Raw genomic sequence first — 22,006 nt, forward strand, 5'->3', positions numbered from 1 at the left:
TTTGCAGTATTTTTACTTATCCTGTCCCTCACCTCCTCTCCAGCTCAGCAGTGGTCCTACAGACAGCAGACTGCCAGGGTGAGGCCCTGACTCCTGGTTCTTAAGGGAGCAGAGCAAATCTTATTTTTTTTATCAGCACCGTAAAAAATTTGTGTTGGTTTGTCCTAACTTGTCTGGGGGCAACCTGAAGGATGAATGCAAGGCACCTGCCTTTGTTTTGCCTAGTCAGAACTCACTCAGAGAGTAAAAACAGGACAATGTTCAAGAAGTAAGGCAAACAAACAAACCTAACTACTTCCTTAGGCAAAAGATTAAGGCTGAGACACACAACAGACTGTCTAGTCTGGGAGGAACAGCTGCGGAGAACTTCTTTCAGAAATTAGTGTATTCAAAAGTATCCCCACACACTGTGGAATCAGAAGTTATGGTGGGAATGTAAGTGGGTATAGCCACTGGGCAAAGCAGTATGGAGATTCTTCAGAAAACCGAAGCAGAATTGCTGTATGATTCAGCAATCCCACTCCTGAACATATATCCAGAGAAAAACATGGCTTGAAAAGATATATGCACTGCAATGCTCATCACATCACTGCTCACCATAGCCAAGATATAGATGCAACCTAAATATCCACTGACAGATGAACGGATAAAGAAAATATAGTACATATATACAACGGACTATTACTCAGCCATAAAAAAGAACAAAATAATGCCATTTGCAGCAACATGGATGGACATGAAGATTACTATACTAAGTGATGTTAGTCAAACAAAGACAAGTATCTTATGATATAGCTAATATGAAGAATCTTAAAGAATGAACTGTGGCGTTGGAGAAGACTCTTGAGAGTCCCTTGGACTGCAAGGAAGTACAACCAGTCCATCCTAAAGGAGATCCGTCCTGGGTGTTCATTGGAAGGACTGATGCTAAAACTGAAACTCCAATACTTTGGCCACCTCATGCGAAGAGCTGACTCATTGGAAAAGACTCTGATGCTGGGAGCGATTGGGGGCAGGAGGAGAAGGGGACGCCAGAGGATGAGATGGCTGGATGGCATCACTAACTTGATGGACATAAGTCTGAGTGAACTCCAGGAGTTGGTGATGGACAGGGAGGCCTGGTGTGCTGCGATTCATGGGGTTGCAAAGAGTCAGACAGGGCTGAGTGACTGAACTGAACTGAACTGAACTGAACTGAAAGAATGATACAAATGAACTTATTTACAAAACAGAAACAGACTCACAGAGAGTAGACTTATGGTTACCAGGGGTGAAGGGTCAGGGGAGGGACAGATTAGGAGTTTGAGAATGACATGTATACACTGCTATTTTTAAAACAGATAACCAACAAGGACCTACTGTATTCTGTAGGTATATCTGTTCAGTATTCTGTAATAACCTAAATAGAAAAAGAATAGATACATGTATATGTTTAACTGAATCACTTTGCTGTGCACATGAAACTAACACACTATTGCTAACCAACACTCCAATACAAAATAAAAACTAAATAATTAAATAAAAAATTTTAAAATACAAAGGACGTTGTATACATGCTCAGAACAGAATGCATGTTCAGAAAAGACCTGAGAAGACCCTAGGCTTTCACCTCTGGCTAACCCGCTTACTGTAAGAAGTGAAGGCTAAGGCCTTCTGGTTGAAATGAAAGGACACTACACAGTTCCTGAACAAAGAAACGAAGGTCTCCAGGGAAGATAACTACACAGGTAAACTAAAAAGACAGCAGTGTGGGCACACAGTGCATCAAGATGTCATCAGTGACAGTAAGAGCCTGAAGGTGGGGAGACAGGCATAGAGGAGCAGAGTCTGTACATACTAATGAAGCTAAGTGGCTAGTATTTCAAAGTAGACTGTTATAGAATGTTAACTATAATCCCAGAGTCACCAATAAGAAAATATCTTAAATACACTGAAAAAGAAATGAGACAGGAATCAAAATGGTACACTACAGAAAATCAATGAAGAAAAGAAAAGGCAGTAATGGAGGAAAATGAGGCACAAAAAAAGGTCTAAGAAATATGGTGGGGAGGGGGAATGGCAGAAGGAAGTCCTTTTATACCACAAATTATGTTAAATAGAAGTAAATGAAACTTTCCAATCAAAAGGCAAAGATCCGCAGAAAGGAGTTAAAATAAAATGATCCACTATATACTGCCTATGAGACTCATTTTAGATCCAAAGACACAAATAGGTTCAAAGTGAAAAGATGGGAAAGATATTCCCAAATACAGTAACCAAAAGAGAGCTGAGAGGTCATGCTAATATCAGGCAAAATAGTTTTTAGGTCAAACTTGTTTCAAGAGGCAAAAAAGTTCATTATATAATGATAAAAGGGTCAGTTCATCAAGAAATAGTATCTCAAAACATATGCACCAAATGACAGAGCCCCCAAATAAAAGAAGCAAACATTGACAGAACTGAAGGAGAAATAGTCCTACAGTAATATAGTTGGAGAGTTTAACACTCCATTTTCAATAATGGACAGCATATCTAGACAGAACATCAATAAGGACATCTAAGACTTGACAACACTATAAATGAACTAAACCTAACATATATGTAGAACATTACATCTAACAACAGAAGATATTTTCTTCTCAAATGCATGTGCAACATTCTCTAGGACAGACCATATATTAGGCAACAAAACAAGTCTTAATAAATTTAAACATACTGAACTCATACAAACTATCTATTTCTCCATTACAATGGAATTAGAGTTCAATAACAGAAGGAAAACTAGAAAATTCACAAATGTGAAAACTAAACCCTTTTAAAACAACCAATGGGTTAACTGAAGAAATCACATGGGGAATTAGAAAATACTTTGAGATGAATGAAAATAAAAATGTAACATGCCACAATTTATTATGGAAGTAGAAGTTTAAAGATATAAAACCCTGACACCAAAAAAGAAAGCTCTCATATCAGTAACCTAACTTTACATCTAAGTAACAGAAAATGAAACCCAAAGCTAGCAGAATGAAGGAAATAATAAAGATTAGAGTGGAGATAAAAGAGAATACAAAAATAATAAAATCAACAAAATAAAAAGTGAGTTCTTTGAAAAGATCCATCAATTCTTCTTATTCTAGGTAAGTTTTTTACATCAATAAGAAAATAAAAAAGACACAAACAGCTAAAATCAGAAATGAAAATAGACATCATTAAAGAGCTTACAGAAATGAAAAGGATTATATAATAATACTATGAACTACTATCACCAATAAATTCATAACCTAGATGAAATGGTATTGTTCTTGGAAACACACAAATTACCTAAACTGAGTCAAGAATATATAAAAAATATGAACAGACCTATAATTGAATCACTAATCAAAAACCTCCCAACAAAGAAGAGTACAAAATCACATGGCTCCACTGGTAAATTCTAACAAACATTTAAAAGAAAAATTAACAGCAAACCTCAAACTCTTCCAAGAAAGAAGAAGAGAGGGAATACTTCATAATGCTTTCTGTAAGGCCACTATTGCATGCATGTTGCTCAGCTGTGTCCAACTCTTTGCAACCTGTGGACTATAGCCCCCAGGCTCCTGTCTATGGGATTATAGGCAGAGTCAGACACAACTGAAGTGACTTAGCAGCAGCAGCAGCAATTCTGCCTACATTTTATTTAAAAGAAATGGAGCACTACACAAAGGATATACAAAAATTACCACAATCTAGGTCACCTTTTATATTGTTAATACACCCGATGCTTCATACTGGCCCAATGTTAAAAGTATATTGTAAAAGGATACTTACTCTCTCTCCTTTTCAGTCAGCTTGTCATTAATATTATCTTTGATTGTTGATCTAGACCCCTTATGAATTACAGGATATCTGAGGGGCACTTGTAGGAAAAAGGAGATCATGGATACCAAATGTGCAGTATAACCAAGGGCAACAGCAATGCTCCCATCATCTTTTGCTGTTAATTCAAAAACAGAGAAACAGAAAACAGCAATTTACTCCATAAATGAAGCCATGAGATCATAACGAATCAATTTCAAGAGAGATTTTATAAGAAATAATTGATAAAATATTATTCATCTATATAAATTATGGTTTTACACACATCTAAATATATTAATAAGATTTGAAATTTCATCTACTATATTTAAAACTATTTCCCAATAATTAATGTGGTGAGATTAACATTTGATATATAATCTTAAGAGTTCTTCGTACAGTCAAGTCTTCATTACTTTCTTTCCCAGCATTTTTAATGCCAAAAATAATACTTGAGTCTATTATACAATGTGAAAATTAGTTTCCGAGATTTAAACATTGCATACTATATAAACATCATACATTTTATTCATTAACGTCTTTACTAAGCAAAATAGTCGTACTGTAATACTATTGTACAACACTATTAATTCTAAGGTGAAGTGAAATAGCATAGCACATCCTTACAGGGTACATTCTCAATATTCAAAAAGAGAGCATTGTTTAAATAAGTCAGTGATGTTTGAGATAGGATAGTGAAAAAAAGTGTTTTAAATTGTAAAAGGTAAAAAAACCAGACTGTTCATATATTAATACGTCCTATTGATCCAATTTCGGTGGAAGTAAGTGTTGGAAAAAGAATACATGTATCCTACAGTACATATCTTGTAAGAAGTCACAGATTTTTTAACTCAACATCTAGATTTCTGCTACTGCCTATGAAGTGATAATCATTCAAGTATTCAGAACTGAGAATAATACAATAAGAAGTTTTAAGCTTGCCCCAAGGGAGAAAAAAAAGTAACTACTTGGTATATGATATTCTTAAAATACTTTAGAAAGTTCTCTCTTTGTCTCTCTCTCTCTCTCTCACACACACACAGATTTAACACATATCTGGAATACTTCTGGCTACAGAAAGGCTAAAATGATTGAGATGACCTTGGCTTGAGTATTTCCTGATTTCTAAAAGTAACTTTAACTTCAATTGTTAGTAATATTTCCCACGTTCTTCTTTTATATTTATTTTTTTCTTCTTTTATATTTAAACCTGGTTATCTAAGCACTATCTTCTTACTGTATAGGAAAGCCACTATTGCCATATACCACTCAGTACATTCTCCACACTTGACTACCAAAACAGATTCTTTGATCATACTGTAAAAATAGGTAACTTTTATTGTACACTTTTTTTTCTTCCTGCCAGGAATTGACCATGGTGCTCTATTTCTGGCAGTCACTCATTCATCAAAAATTAATAAACTGGGCATGTTTTATATGCTATTTCATTCAATTTACAGATGAATAAATAAGGTTCAAGAAGTTAAGGAACCAGTTCAAACTAATACAGTGAGTATAGCAGTTGACCTGACACCAAGGCCTTTGTCTTTAAGCGCTCTACCATACTGTTGCAGAACGTTACTGTGGAATACATAACAATTTTTCTAACTTGGGAGTCTAGAAGCATATGACACATGTTTATTATTTTAGTTTCTTCACTCTTTTCTAATAAGAGCAAAAAACACATGAAAAGTCTGTGAATCTTTGGTGACATGTTCTCTCAAATCAAATTGATGAAAAAAAAAATCAAACAGCATTCCTTTCAACTGACTATTGGACATGCCTAACTATTTTTAGAGACCATGTGCTCCTAGTTCAGTCCCACTCAAGTACCTTGAGTACTACAATACTTTACTTCTGTTGAAATATGCATATCAGACTACCATAGAGACTAAAATTATATTATATTGTAAATTCGTCACAATATAATTTAATCATCATATAATATCAGGGCTGGGAAAAGCCTTAGAAATCACTGAATCTGATGCTACTAATTTAGAAATGAGAAAAATAAGATTCAAGTGGTATAAGTGAGTTAGTTAAAGCCATATAAGTAAAAACTATGAATGCGGGAGTAAGAGAATTGTATCTACACCCCAGCCCATTCAAGTATCTATCCCTGGAATCACAGCTGGGACAAAGAATTCCATGAAAGAGGCTGCTGAATCCCACCTCCTGTTTTCTTTAAGAATAGGGCTTATTAAATTGAAAATATTCCTATTAGTACAAGGACTTGGTCTTTAAGAATCCTCTTTTGAAGGGAGACAAAAAGAAGAAGAAAAAGAAAACTTTCAGTAAGTAATGAAGAATAAAACTACATTAAGTTTGGATTTTTCTTTGTGTACTTTGGGATTCCCAGGAGGTGCAGTGGTAAAGAATCTGTCTGGCAAGCAGGAGAGGCAGGTTCGATCCCTGCATCAGGATCAATTCCCTAGAATGGAAAATGGCAACCTGCTTCAGTATTCTTGCCTGGAAAATTCCATGGAAAGAGGAGCCTGGTGGGCGAGAGTCCATGGGGTTGCAGAGTCGAACACGACTGAGTGACTGAGCACCCACACACATGCGTGCTTTATACTAAGCTTCTACTTTTCTATGTGATCTACAGAAAAGGATTTGAAAACTTCCAAAAATCAGAGGGCCTCAGCCTGCCAAACAGGTCAAATGCAAACTATGAATGTTTTAAAAAACCTAACCAATATTAAACACTCAAGCATCTCCATTTTTCCATATTACTAAAAGGGTAATACTAAAGCATTACATTTGTCTATTTCAAGGACTACATCTACATATCTAGTAAAAGAACAGAAATTGGTCTTCTAACATTACCTCCTTTCAATAATTTTGCTTAAATTAAACATAAAAGGGCATCTCTAAAAGAATCCTGTATACATACAGCAAAAACCAAAGAGAAATAGCAAAAACTGAAAACTGGGTAATACTGGAAACCAGCTTTGATTCTGGTTATTCACACTCACCATTATTTCTACCACAAGACTCCCTCCACTCACCCATTAAAAACCCTAGGTTGCTTCCCATTCCAGGCCATAGTGCTTAGTCACAGCCTCACAGTTAAACACCATGGTGTTGGATTTCCAATATTGAAGCTTTATATTAAAAAGCATTTTAGAAGGACCACGGGTGAGGCATTACAGGGCCCACGGGTACTCCAATACCCTCGAAAGGAAAACCACCTCCTGGTAGGGAAGTCACTTTCATCACCCCAAGACCACTGACTCTCCAGTGGGAAAACGTGAGCTCATGTGGTTAATTATGGCTATTGCTGGCCACGAAACCTCAGATATCACATTCTGTTGCCAATCACTTTAGCTAAAAAAACTGAAAGGTTTAAGGTTTCCAGCATTCCAAGATCTAAAAGACTTTTTACCTGCCAAAGCCAAAACCTGGCTCTCAGGGGTGTGCTTTTCCAGGAACCATTAATGACGTCCCTAACACCTGATGCAGAGCAGAGGCTTGTGTTCCTTATGCTGCTCTGTGGGTTAAAGAGGTCACAGATGACAGGCTTGTTGGAGAAAAGAAGCTAGAGGGGGAATGGGAGGGTTCAGGGAAGAACAGGAATAAGCTGTTAAGACTCAGATAAAGGAAAAAAGCCCTGATTAAAATAATGTTTTAAGGGGCTCACAAAACAAAATTCTGCAGTTTCCTCACAATAAGTATTTCCTATTTGTTTTTTTAACTGTAGGTAGCTACATTTACTTGGGGCTGTAGTAATTTTTGTGATAATAAATCTTTTATATAATTTTTCTTTTTTTTTAAGCTGAAAAGACTTAGACATGCATTTATTTTGGTTAATTAAGATAATAATGCGGATCTGATTCACATTACATTACAGATCTTCCTCAGTTTACAATGGGTTTACATCCCGATAAATTCATTTCAAGTTGAAAATCTTGTAGGCTGAAAATTTTAAATGTTTTTAAATGGATTTAAAATATCTAACCTAGTCTTGCCTAGTCTGTTTTAAGCATGCTCAGAACAATTACATTAGCCTCTTTTATGTAATTTTTATGATAATAGATTCCACAAACTCACAATGGCCATGACAACATTATAAATTAATTTAAATGTCTCTTTGACTTACAAGTTGGACAAACTATTAATATTCAAATGCATCCAAGTACAATAAGTGATCTAAAAGCTCTTACCATCCTGCCTTCCCAATCACTGAGGCAGTTGATTTGGTAAGGAACCAAGCACCCACTGATCCAGACAGGACAAAATATTTAAGACTCTAATCATTGCCACAGCATCTATGGAATCATTCCACGTTCTCAATGAGACAGTGTTTGACATATGGACTCTCCTTTCCAAGAAATCATGCCTGCATAAAGGGATACAGACACAGAAGGAAATCTGGGTCTCATTACCACAAAAGGCTCTTGTGTTATAGATTACTTAAAAACACACACAAACAGTTTTTTTCTTTTTTTAGATGAGAAATGTCCCAGTCAATGGAACTCAAGTGAACACCCTTCACAGGAAAACTTTCCCCACTTGTGTCCAGGTCTCTCTGCCATATCCTAACAGAAACTTACCCAGTTAGAAAGAAGAACACAACAAATGTTGGGCCACTATGCAGGAGTTTTCCAAACAGTATCAAGCCATGCAAGTAAAGTCTATCCCAGCAAAGTTTCATGAATATAACAGAATACCAGTTTAGACTTCCATCACTAGAGTCTTACTAAGCATGCAGCTGCTACAGAACACTAAAAACTTGTTAGATGTCTGGAAGAGGTTATTATTCAAAACAAGGAGGAAAACTGCATCATGACAGGAGTAATACGGGCCTTAAAATCAGGCCAACCAGGGATGACTTTAGTTCTGCCACTGGCTAGTATGAGTCTTCGGAAAAATTAACTAATCTCGCTGAGCCTCAATTTTCTTGTCTTTAGAAAAAAACAACAACAAAAAAAGAGCTGAGTATAATTCTTTCCCTCACAGAAGGAACCGATTCTCACAGTGGTGGGAATTAAGTAAACAAGACAGCACCATGTATGATGCTCCATGTTGCATATTTCTACTCACTGAATCTAAAATTTCCCGTCCTTCTTTCAACAAGGTAATACTATTTTATCTTTAAAAATACCTCAGGTATCATCTTCTCTGTAAGACTTTCCTGATTTCCTCCTGGTAGATCTGATTATTCCCACTTCTTTAAGTCCCACATACCTGGTATAAACTTCTAAGTGCCTGACACAGAGTACAAATTCAAGAGATATTTACTGATTGGCTTGATTACAAGTTAGCCTCAAGTGGACTGAAGTTTCACTGAGGTAGGATCAGTGCCTCGGTCGCCTCTGCATACCCCAGCACCTGGCACCATAAATAACACACAAGGCACTCGATAATTCCAAAGTACGTGGAAGTACCTTGCAGAATGCGAACGTGAGGTCTTAAAGTCCAATACTGCCATGTGTGCTTCTAAAACCAATTCCTACAAGTTACGGTAAATAAACAGGGCCTTAGAGGAGAATTAAACATTGACTTCATTTCATTTTTTTAGCAGTAAAAACTGCACTAAAACTAAAAGATAAACTAATTTTTTTAGGGGAAGAAGGAATGTATTCAGCTTGGATGAATAGAGAACAAAAGCTGGGAAAAATTAGGAAATAAATTAACTCCAGAAAACAAAAATAGAATCAAGAAACATCCCAGAATGAATTGAGGTGATACTCTAATACCAGTAGTATCCCTGCTTCTCTTGTTGCTACTGCTGCTAAGTCACTTCAGTCGTGTCCGACTCGGTGCGACCCCATAGAGGGCAGCCCACCAGGCTCCGATGTTCCTGGGATTCTCCAGGCAAGAACACTGGAGTGGGTTGCCATTTCCTTCTCCAATAGATGAAAGTGAAAAGTGAAAGTGAAGTCAGTCATGTCCGACTCTTAGTGACCCCATGGACTGCAGCCCACCAGGCTCCTCCGTTCATGGGATTTTCCAGGCAAGAGTACCAGAGTGGTGTGCCATTGCCTTCTCCGGCTTCTCCTGTTGCCACCTCTCAAATCATTCTATATGTAGCAGCCAGAGTGACTTTTAAAAAACATCCATTCATATCATCCCCCTTCTTGAAGCTCTTCAGGGTTTCCCACTCCACTGAGAATAAAATAGGAACTCCTTTCAGTGGCCTCAAGACCCTGGCTGACTCTCCTACATCTACTGATGGAATTCTTCTCTTTTCTCACCCTGCCCCAGCCACACAGGTTTGTCCTGGTCTGTCCTTCCTTCCTCTCTCTGGCAACTAATTCCAATTACATTTATTGACTGCCTTATATAGGAAAAGCTCTTTCAAATGCTATCTCATTCAATCATCACAATGAACTGAAGATGTAAATATTACCTCATTTTACAGGTGAAGAAATTCAGTTCAGTTCAGTTCAGTCGCTCAGTCGTGTCTGACTCTTTGCAACCCCATGAACTGCAGCGTGCCAGGCCTCCCTGTCCATCACCAACTCCCTGAGCCTACCCAAACTCATGTCCATTGAGTTTGTGATGCCATCCAACCATCTCATCCTCTGTCATCCCCTTCTCCTCCTGTCCAATCTTTCCCAGCATCAGGGTCTTTTCAAATGAGTCAGCTCTTCGCATTAGGTGGCCAAAGTATTGGAGTTTCAGCTTCAACATCAGTCCTTCCAATGAACACCCAGGACTGATCTCATTTAGGATGGACTGGTTGGATCTCCTTGCAGTCCAAGGGACTCTCAAGAGTCTTCTCCAACACCACAATTCAAAAGCATCAATTCTTCCATGCTCAGCTTTCTTTATAGTCCAACTCTCACATCCATACATGACTTAAGCTGTGAGAAATAACATGATTTTCCCAGAATACATGTATCTTCTCCCATGCCCCTTACCCTGAATTTTTTCAGATATATCAAGCTGATTCCTCAGAATCCTCAATCATGATGCCCCCCTCTTCTAGGAATTCTCCCCCAGCTGTAGTAGGTGAAGTGAAAGTCAATCAGTCGTGTATAACTCTTTGCAACCCTATAGACTATATAGTCCATGGAATTCTCCAGGCCAGAATACTGGAGTGGGTAGGCATTCCCTTCTCCAGGGGATCTTCCCAACCCAGGGATTGAACCCAGGTCACCCGCATGGCAGGCGGATTCTTTACCAGCTGAGCCACCAGGGAAGCCTGGTTCCTTTCAGCCTTCAGATTTTCTGTTAAACATTTCTCCTCAGAGAGGTCTTCTCTGATTACTTTATCTACAGTAGGTTTCCCTATTCTCTAAGATAGCATACTCTTTTATTAAATACTTGTTAAATACTTCTTTTCTTATTTATTGCCTTTATTTTTTACCTCCTTTAAGAGCGTGTACGCTCTATGAAAGAAGAGAATATATTTGCTTTTTCCATCATCATATCCTCAAAGCAGCACATGCCTGGCATTTAGGTGCTCAGTTGATATTTTTTTCAAAGAAAGAATATTCTGTATTCCTACAACCTGGCCCAGGGCTCAAGGTACTTATTAGGTTTATTAAATAAATGAATGAAAGAATGGGGAAAAAGATGTATCAAGAACTTCAAGACACCATGACCTAAAATTAACACCAAAGCACATGTGTATGACTTACAGAGATAAGTGGGAACACTGTACAATGGAAAACAGACAAATCCCAGCAAGATCATTACCTAGTTTTGTGGTCTTGAGCAAGTCACTAAATAGCTCATTAACACATTATACCACCTTTCTTACTGGGTTATTTTGTTTTTGGGAGGATTAAAGATAAGGCAAAATGTCTTGCTCTTAAATAAAATCTTAACAATCATGTAAAGTACGTAGTACATGAACTACTGTGTTCATACTATCAATTAGAAGATCAACTCAAAGCTTAGATGATGAATTGGTCCAAAATACATGGTTTCTAGAAAGGGAACCAGGACTCAAATACAGGTCTTCCCATTCCTGTTTTAATCATTAAAAAAAAAATTTTTTTTTTAATTGCAGTACAGTTTAATGGTAGCTCAGTCGGTAAAGAATCTGCTGCAGTGCAGGAGACTTGGGCTGGATCCCTGGGTCGGAAAGATACCCTGCAGAAGGAAATGGCAAACCATTCCAGTATTCCTGCCTGAAAAATCCCATGCCCAGAGAAGCCTGGTGGGCTACAGTCCCTGGGGTTGCAAAAGTCGGCCACAATTTAGCAACTAAACCACCTCAATAGTTGAATTTACAACACTGTATTAATTTCTGCTGTACAGCAAAGTGACTCAGTTATATATATATAACTATACACACACACACAGACACACACATTCTTTTTTGTATTCTTTTCCATTATCGTTTATCAAAGGATATTGAATATGGTTCTCTTTCCTATACAGTGGGACCTTGTTGTTTCTATATGTATCAGTTTGCATCTATTAATCCCAAACTCCAGCTCCTACCTTCTACCATCCCTTCCCTCGTGGCAACCACTAGCCTATTCTCTATGTCCCTGATTCTAGTTTTGTTTCTTAGCCAGGTTCATTTATAACACTTTTTACATTATGTCCCAACTACTTGTTGTAAAGGACAAAAAAGTAATACACTAAAGCAGTCTTAAATGTTAAAGGATCACAAATAACAGATTCTTTACAGGGAAATGGAAGAAAGTCCCAATAAGCACTAGTAATGCTCTATTCTGGAATAACCTGTTCCCAAATAGATTAATGTGCTAGCTTTGGGTATAATCTATATAACTTTTTAGTAGTCCTCAAAGCATTGTTTACATTAGGAGAAAAGAACCCACTCTGCTAACAATAAAAGTCATCTTTCTACCCAAATGTCAAATAAGTTCTTTTCTCTGGCATACTGGTAAAGAGATTAGGAAAAATATTTTAAAATATAGCTATTACTGTGAATGTTATTTGTAACATCTTTAATGTAAATTTCTTTTAATTAAAGGACAGAGATGACAGTATAACAAGTTTAACCTATGGGAGTGGGAATGTCACAAAATTTAATTTTCAAATACATTTTATGTCAGCAGAAATATAACTTTATAAACAGAGCAGACTAAGGTTTACAGCTTTGCTCCCAACACAATTTTTTCATGAAAAATCAAACCAAAAGGACAGGAATATTATTAGCATTCTTGAGAAGCCTACTGTCTGATTTTCTTAAACCCCATTCAAAAACTATTTTAACTTTCAAATAGAAAGCTCAACAATTTTCCCCCCATGATTAGACCAAATATCCTCTTAAGTCTTCCATTGGGGAAACTGATGCTATATACTTACAATTGGGAAGGGACAGGAAGGTTCCAAAACTTTTCTGGAAGGAGGGACAGGCAACCAACATTTCAAGATATCTCTTTTTCCTTGCAACACACCCATATTTTATACCAAATCTTTAGAAAGAAAAAGAAATAAAATACCTTGGAAGTCTTCAGAGTTCGGCAACTTGACACCACATACAAAGTAATCTTTATGCTCATTCTGCGAATATAACCAAAGAATGAAATGAATTTTATGTATAAACAAAGAAGCTCTAAATCTAAAAAATTTAGGTGTTAATTCAAAGACAATACTGTCAGATATAAAATATTACCCTAATTGTTGAAGCTGAATACATAATGATTTATTATATTATTATCTGTATCTTGATATATACTCTAAATTTTCTATATAATACATTTAAAAACATATCTAACAAAAAGTCATGTAAATTTTTAACCATAAAGCTAACTATTCTTTGACCAATTCAAAGCTATAAATGAGAATTTTTAAGTAGAATTAACAAGTCTGTGAGTAATCTAAAACCCTATTAGCTTTCCTCTCAGAGAATTAGTCTTTTAAGTCCCTTTGCATTAGAAAGAAAATAAAATCACCAAATTTAGCAGATTTAATTCTCTAAAAAAGAATCCTAATAATTTACATTTGTACTTACTCTAAGAAACCAAATACAGAAACTTAACATCTTGACAGCTACCACAGGGGTATCTTAAGTAATACTAATAAAGATAAATTAATTAGTAGTTATATATTTAAAGCAATGTGTATGTATCTGCATGCATGTCTCAGATAAGGTAGAAGATGATAATGTGGTTGAGAGAAAAAGTCCTAAAGCAACCAGAAATAATTTGGCATTCTTTCAGGTGAAGATGAGTTCACTCCACCACTAAATAGACAGAAAAAAATAAACAAACTAGTGAAACCTAATGCCAACTAATTCTAAATCTACTTTTTAAATAAATATTAGCTTCTGAATGAATAACAACAGAGCATATGATTAAGACTAGAGCAATGGTGTTTGCTTTGAGAGGAAATTTCAAACAGAAATCTCTTAAAAAAAATTTTTTTCCCCCAGAAAATCTGAAACTTACCAAATCAATAGGGTAAATGTAGGAAAGCTCAGATAGTAACTGCCTGCAACGAATTGTCAACTGAGCATTAGTCTTCAGAAAGAGTTCTCTAATGAGGAAAGAAAAAAGCACATTTGTTAAAAAACAAAAAACAAACAGGTTTCCTTGCTTTCTAACAGTTATTTCCAACTAACTGACACAGAGAAAAATTAAATGATCTGCACTGGGCCACAGAAATTCAGAAGCAGAAGCAAGAATAACAGCTAACATGAGTCCTGACCTATCTCTATATACCATCAATCATCCTAACTATATAAGGAGGCCTATTGTATGTATCCAGCACCATGAAAAGAGATGTAAAACGTACAAATAATCACTGACTGGACACCTACTACTGTATGCCAGGAGCTTTACAAATGGCTTTAATTATCATATCAATGACAACTTATTCGGTTGATATTACTATACCCATTTTACAAACAAGAAAACAAGATTTAGAGAGGCTCAGTAAACTGACCAAAATCTCATTTAAACTGAGGCCAATTTGCGGGAAATACCCATATGGTGTTTCCTCAAAACAGCATTCTACTTTCATTTACAACTACAGATGTTACAACTACCTCAAAAAATAACCTGCTGTCATATTACAAAAGTAAAAGAATAAAAAGGACAAAGCCAAAAGGTGTGGCATGAGACGATGCCGCTTTTCCCTTACACTATTTAAGAAACATGACTAACAGCTAAATTACCCATAGCGCATATTACCTGCTCAACTGTGTCCACAATTAAAAAGGAGGTAATTTAGGAAATGCAGCAGGTTAGAGTGGAACATAAAGCAGTACAATGCAAAGAGCGCTGAAGACTTAAAGGCATCTAGTTCTGCTTTCCTAGTGAACCAGACAAAAAGTAACCTCCACAGTTTTGCCTCCCTATCTGCAAATTGAGAGGATTAGATTAGATGATCTCCAAGGCTCTTTCCAGGTTTCTTAATTGCTAAAATTTCTTAAACAAAAATGCACAATGGGATGACTTTCCAGTAAAAGTGAGTGAAGATGAGAAGAAGATCAGAGGTGGCAACAAGTTAAGCATATGCTGCAAAAAATAAAGGGAAAACTATTAGCATTTGTTAAATGACTGTCATGGAGCAACTGAAATCAGCTACAGTTCTATCTCCAGTGCATGTGCAGTCGGTCATGTCTGACTGCTTGTGACCCCATGGACTGTAGCCCATCAGGCTCCCCTGTCCATGGAATTCTCCAGGCAAGAATACTGGAGTGGGTTGCCATTTCCTCCTCCAGGGGATCTTTCTGACTCAGGTATCGAACCCGCACCTCCTGCATTGCAGGCAGATTCTTTACCCCTGAGCCACTGGGGACCATTTTATATTTGACAGTGAAGGAAAATAATCACAACTTGTTCTTAAGAAAAGAAAAAAATAATGGTAAAATAGTATTTTAGGAGAAGTCTGCTAGCAACATGGAGAATGAACTGGACAGCTGGAGAGACTTATGTTAGAGAATCTGAGAACTGCAGAGGTAAGGCAAGTGAGCTAAAGACTGAAGAAATTACTAAAGAAAAACTGTAAGCTGCACTAAATGTCGAAGACTGGAAGAGGAGGAGATTCAAACATGAAGTCATGGTACTGACGCCCTGCAATCTAGAAGAACAGCGTTCAGGCTTCCGATTCCGACTACGTACTAGGCGCCCTCATAACTGCCTCTAGCACAGTGCCTGACACAATAGGGGCTGAATAAATGAAAGTGGCACTGAGCGTAGTAACTGGCAAAAACACTGGCAGCTTAAAAAACGCTCCGTTTCTAAATCCTCTCCTCAAACTCAACACTCCTAACAACCATTCTCAGTGTTCCGCTTACCTTTTCGCGGTACACTCCTTTCTCAACTCATTTAGGGATTCCTTTTGGAGTTGAAGCTTGAGGTGCTCAGCTGAAAATGTACTTCCTAGAGAGAGATGAAAGGAGACAATTCCAGATGTAACACTGCAGACAGGACTGCCCAGTCACAACCAAACAGGCAGAGCCCAGTCCCCCAACTGTGAGAGGAAAATAAAAAGAGTAAAAGGTAAAATGAGGACAGAGGACTTTCGGGCGGATTAACCAGAGTAAAATTCCGATTGCTTCCATTTTTACACAGTCTCTAGCAGGAGTCAAATAGTAAGAGTTCAAGATTCCCTACCTACAGATTTCTGTGTTGCTGATCAAGAATCCCCAATGAGATGTTCAAAATTCAGACAACTTCACTAAAAAAATTAAAAACTGGCTATGAACTCTGGGTGTTAAGGATGATTTACTAAAAGTTAATCAACTGTAACAAATGTACCCCTCTAGTAGGGGAAGCTATGCACAGGTAGGGTTTGGGAGTATATGGGGAATCTGTACCTTCTGATCAATTTTGCTATGCACCTAAAACTGCTCTAAAAAATAAAGCTTATTTTTTCAAGTGGTTAATCTATTTTCAACCACAAATAATACAGAACATTGTTGAAAGTATAAAAAGTAACAGAGCAGGAAAAATTACCTGCATATCGACTACTATAGTATAGTAGTTCGTAAATTAAGTTTTTTTATGATGATTCATCTTATTCATATGTATAAATAGCTTTAGTTACAATCATAGTGTGCAGGAAATATATATTCTGATTTTTCCAAATTATGTCTCAAGCATTTTTACATGTTGACAGATAGTCTGAGTTACAATGTTTAATGGCTTGTAAAATATAACTCAGTAGAAGTGAATTAAAAGAACAGTCTACATTTTAACTGATAGTCCAATACCTCAATTCCATTACAGGACATTTAATTTCCTCTAAGTATTTGCATGGCAATAATTAATATTTGTGTATATATGCCTAGTCTTTAGTGTTTATATTAACTTTGGGACCTCCATTTTCATTTATGTGATCATAAAATCCTTTTACATCTTCTTACTCTAAAAAATGATCCTGTCTCAGGCTCTTGATAACCAGGCCTGAAAATTCCAAAGGTCCTAAAGCACAGAAAAACAGTCTTAGATCCTTACATACTAAGTTCTAGATCTTTAAAAAGGAGTTCAGTTCCAAGAATCGTGATTAACAGGAAATGGTAGCCGTACATCTTCTGTACATCTCCTCTAGTGAGGAGCCAGAAGTAGATTAACTGATCAAAATATAGTTTGGACTTGAGCCCTAAAATCACCAACCTAAGTAATTTTATCAACATATGTCTAAGCACCCTGTTCTTCTCTCTCAACTGTATGTTAATGACCAGTAAGTTATTAACTCTGCTCCCCAGACAGAACTTAATCAAGAAATACTACTTATCTTCTTTAGCTCCAATATAATTCCTCCCCAGATTTCGCTCTCAACAATTTCAGAAGACAGTCAGATTGACAACTTCCACCCCTCACCTCATGTACTTTTTCCAGAAAGCACATGAATTCTTCCACTACTATACAAATTTGCAATCTTATTTTTCATCCCAGATAAAAGGCTGCCTCAATTCTACTGAAATCACAAATAAGGCCAAGACAGATCTGGGTTTTGAAATGCAAATGTTATACACCCTCTTTAGCTTTGAAGGTCTTTAGAACATATTACATGACCAAAAGAAAACAAAACATTTGCAAAACAAAGAAAATAAAAATATACACTAGCCAGCTAACAGATGGGGTAAAAGGTTAACAATGGGTAAATCTGGGTGAAGAATACAGGTGTTCTCTGTACTCTTCTTATTCTTGCAGTTTTTCTTAAGTCCAAAATTATTCTCAAATAAAAAGAAGAATATATCCAAACCCAGAAAAAGGTCTCCTACAAGGCTTTTCCACAGGCTTTAAAAGAACTAAGGCTTTAATACATATGGAATTTAGAAAGATGGTAACGATAACCCTGTATGCGAGACTGCAAAAGAGACACAGATGTATAGAACAGTCTTTTGGACTCTGTGGGAGAGGGCGAGGGTGGGGTGATTTGGGAGAATGGCATTGAAACATGTATATTATCATATGTGAAATGAATCACCAGTCCAGGTTCAATACATGATACAGGGTGCTCGGGGTTGGTGCACTGGATAACCCAGAGGGATGGGATGGGGAGGGAGGTGGGAGGGGGGTTCAGGATGGGGAACACATGTACACCCGTGGCGGATTCATGTCAATGTATGGCAAAACCAATATAATATTGTAAAGTAATTAGCTTCCAATTAAAATAAATAAATTTATATTTTTAAAAAAAGAACTACAGCTTTAAAACGCAGAGGCACCATCTAAGGCACCATCTCTCCACATTTTTCTGTTAAAAGATAATACACCTCTCATTGGTTACATAGTGTTCTCTGGAACAAAACTGCGACTGGTTTAGCTAGGCTCAGGTAGAGAAGAACCAAGTATCTCTAAATATTTGCATGGCAATGATTAATACTTATGCATAGTCTTTTGTGTTTATATTAACCTTGGAACCTCAGAAAAGTCAACCTAAGTTCCAAAGTCACTTCATAAGAAGTAGTAACAAAGAGGCAATGACGTGCTCAATCTCTTCACATGTTGTTCAGGTTATATATTACCAGCCTGAATACTACACAACTGGTGTTGTGTTCTCCCAAGGATATTACATATCTAGAAGCAATGATATCTATCTTTCAGACCACAGATATATCTTGCTTCTCATCTGATTTTCTCAAGATTCAGCATTGACTGGTATCTTTTGCTTGAATCATTCTTTACTACAATGGTTGTAAAATAATATTCAAATTCCAGTGCCCCCTCCATATTTATCAGTTAGCATTCAACATTCTTCTCTAAGCAAGAGGCCTTCCTTCTCCATTAGTTATCTATTATCAATATGGAACCATGAATTCTCTTTTATTTTTCAAAGATTTTGTATTTAATTATTTTGGTGCTCAAGTGGTACCAGATTTGATCAGGCATGCTCGAGTGCCCTTCTGATGTCCTGTGATCATGCTATTCAAAACATTATTATCATTTTAATTGCTGTAGGATCTGTAGTGATACTTCCTCTCTCATTTGTTAATTCATGCTTTCTCTCTTTTTACTTGGTCAGTCTGGCTAGAGGCTTATCAATTATATTGATCTTTTCAAAGAACACCTTTTAGTTTCATTGACATTCTCTACTCTTTTGTTTTCAAGTTCACTGATTTCTGACCTTAATTATTTCCTTCCTTCTGCTTGATTTGGGTTTAATTTGCTCTTCTTTTCTAGTTAAGATGTAAGCTTAGGTTACTAAATGAAGGACTTTCTTTTCTACTATAAGTATCAAATGGTATAAATTTCCTCTAGGCTAGCATCCCTTTAGATGTTGACATATTTTCATTCAGACAAAAGTATTTTCCAATTTTCCTTGTTATTTCTGCTTTGACCCATGATATGTATATGTATGAAGATACACAATACTTTGCATTTTTTTGATTATTTGTATTTATTTATGACACCAAATCTGGCCTAACTAAATATCCCATAAGTACTTGGGGAAAAAAAAAAGTATATTCTGCTTAATTAGGCCAAGTTAGTGGATTATATTGTTAATGTCTTTTATGCTCACTGCTTGTCTACTTGGTACATAAATTATTGAGAAATGAGTGTTATGCTTACCAACTACAACTGTGTATTTAGCTGTATCTCCTTTCAGTTTTTGCTTATATATATATAAGCTCTGTTGTTATATTCGTACATATTTAGAATTGCTTTATCTTTTCATGAACTAGTCTCTGCACCATAGTGTAATATCCCTCTTTATTCCAAGTAATATTCACTGTTCTGAAGTCAACCTTGCCTGATATTAATAGAGTCACTTTCGCTTTCTTTTGGTTGGTACTGGCATAGTGTACTTTTTTATTCTTTTACTTTAACCTATTACTTTATATTAAAAATGTGCTTCTTGTAGATAGCATTTAGTTGGGTCTTTTTTATCCTTATAAAATCTCAATAATCTTAATTGTGGTATTTAGAACATGTACACTTAATATAATCACTGATATATTTAGTTAAAAACAACCACTTTGTTAGCTGTTTTCTTGATGTGTTCCTTGATGTTCACTTATTCTTTGTTTCTTTATCCCTCTTTTTAAATGCTTTTGGATTATTTTTTTATTCCCTCTTTCTTCATTATTGGCTTACTCTTACCTCCCCCTAAACTTTCTAGTTGATTCATTGGAAAAGACCCTGATGCTGGGAGGGATTGGGGGCAGGAGGAGAAGGGGATGACAGACGATGAGATGGCTGGATGGCATCACTGACTCGATGCACAATGAGTTTGAGTGAACTCCAGGAGTTGGTGATGGACAGGGAGGCCTGGAGTGCTGTGATTCATGGGGTCGCAAAGAGTCAGACACAACTGAGCGACTGAACTGAACTGAAAATTTCTAGTGGTTGCCTCAGAGTTTACAATATATAACTTACAGTCTACCTTCAAATAAGATTAAACCAGCTCATGTAGAGTATAAAATCCTGAAAACAATACATTCCCAACTCTTCCCTTCTCCACTCTTAAAACACTTCATAAATTTTATTTTACACCTGTTACAAACCCCAAAACATTGCTGTTGCATTAGAATATCAATAGCCTTCTAGAGCAACTAAAAATAAGAAAAACCGATGAACCTATTTGCACAGCAGCAATGGAGACACAGACATTGAGAACAGACTTGTGGACATGGCTTGGGGAGGGAGGGAGGAAGGAGAGGGTGAGATGTATGGACAGAGTAACATGGTAACATACATTACCATATGTAAAATAGACAGCCAATGGGAATTTGCAGTATGACTCAGGGAACTTAAGTCTGGGCTCAGTGACAACCTAGAGGGGTGGGATGAGGGGGAAGTGCGAGGGATGTTCAAGTGGGAAGAGACATGGGTAGACCTATTCATGTTGATGTTGGGTAGAACCCAACATCATACTGTAAAGCAATTATCCTTCAATTAAAAATAAATTAAAACTAATAAGAAAATGTCTTTATAATATCTCCCTTTCAACCATTTCTGGATCTCTCAATTTTTGTGTGTAGAGCCAAGTTTCTGTATGGTATTATATTTCTTCTGCTGCAGAAGTTCATTTATTATTCCTTGAAGTATAAGACCACTGCTAATGAAATAATTTAGTTTGATGTGAAAGAATCTCTTTGTACTTCAGGTTAGATCATTTCTATTGACCGATCTTCAAATTTAATGATTCTTTCCTCAGTTGTGCTGAATACCAATGAGTCTGTCAAAGGCATCCTTGATCGGTGCTGTTTTTGGTTTACAGCCTATTCATTAGACTGTTTATTAGAGTTTCCACCACCTCTCAGCTGAAATTTACCATCTGTTCTTCTACGTTATCTACCTTTCCACAAAATTCTGAAGCATAGTAACTATATTTATTTTAAATACTCTTGCTGATAGTTCCATCACCTAAGTCATCTGAGTCTTTTTTCTGTAAATTTCTTCTCTTGTCAACATTTTGTTGTTGGTAGTGCTGGTGGTAGTGGTAGTGAGAGATTTTTGTTTTGCTTTTTTGTCTCAAAATTTTAAATTTAATATTGAACATTATTTGCAGGGCAACAGAGAACAAAAAGGACATGCTTATTCTGCTGTTATTCTGGAGGGTGGAATCAATTCAATCCGGAATTGAGCTGGATCTGAGTTCTGTTGCTGACATGATTACCTTCAGATCAGATCAGATCAGTCGCTCAGTGGTGTCCAACTCTTTGCAACCCCATGAATCGCAGCACGCCAGGCCTCCCTGTCCATCACCAACTCCCGGAATTCACTCAGACTCATGTCCATTGAGTCAGCGATGCTATCCAGCCAACTCATCCTCTGTTGTCCCCTTCTCCTCATGCCCCCAATCCCTCCCAGCATCAGAGTCTTTTCCAATGAGTCAACTCTTCGCATGAGGTGGCCAAAGTACT

General features: G+C 36.8%; 1 protein-coding gene across 1 annotated transcript in view; it reads right to left on the reverse strand.

The window, feature by feature from the left end:
- UVRAG (UV radiation resistance associated) overlaps positions 1 to 22,006 on the reverse strand; it is a 334,304-nt gene that overhangs the window by 124,045 nt on the left and 188,253 nt on the right. Inside the window, exons 10-13 of the mRNA XM_010847555.1 lie at positions 15,986 to 16,070; positions 14,133 to 14,220; positions 13,185 to 13,245; positions 3,787 to 3,952 (exon numbers count right to left, since the gene is read on the reverse strand). Of these exons, the coding sequence (XP_010845857.1) occupies positions 3,787 to 3,952; positions 13,185 to 13,245; positions 14,133 to 14,220; positions 15,986 to 16,070 (400 nt within the window). The remainder of the gene's footprint in view (positions 1 to 3,786; positions 3,953 to 13,184; positions 13,246 to 14,132; positions 14,221 to 15,985; positions 16,071 to 22,006) is intronic.

Source organism: Bison bison, unplaced genomic scaffold, assembly GCF_000754665.1.
Source record: "Bison bison bison isolate TAMUID 2011002044 unplaced genomic scaffold, Bison_UMD1.0 scf7180017864251, whole genome shotgun sequence".
NCBI lineage: Eukaryota > Metazoa > Chordata > Mammalia > Artiodactyla > Bovidae > Bison > Bison bison.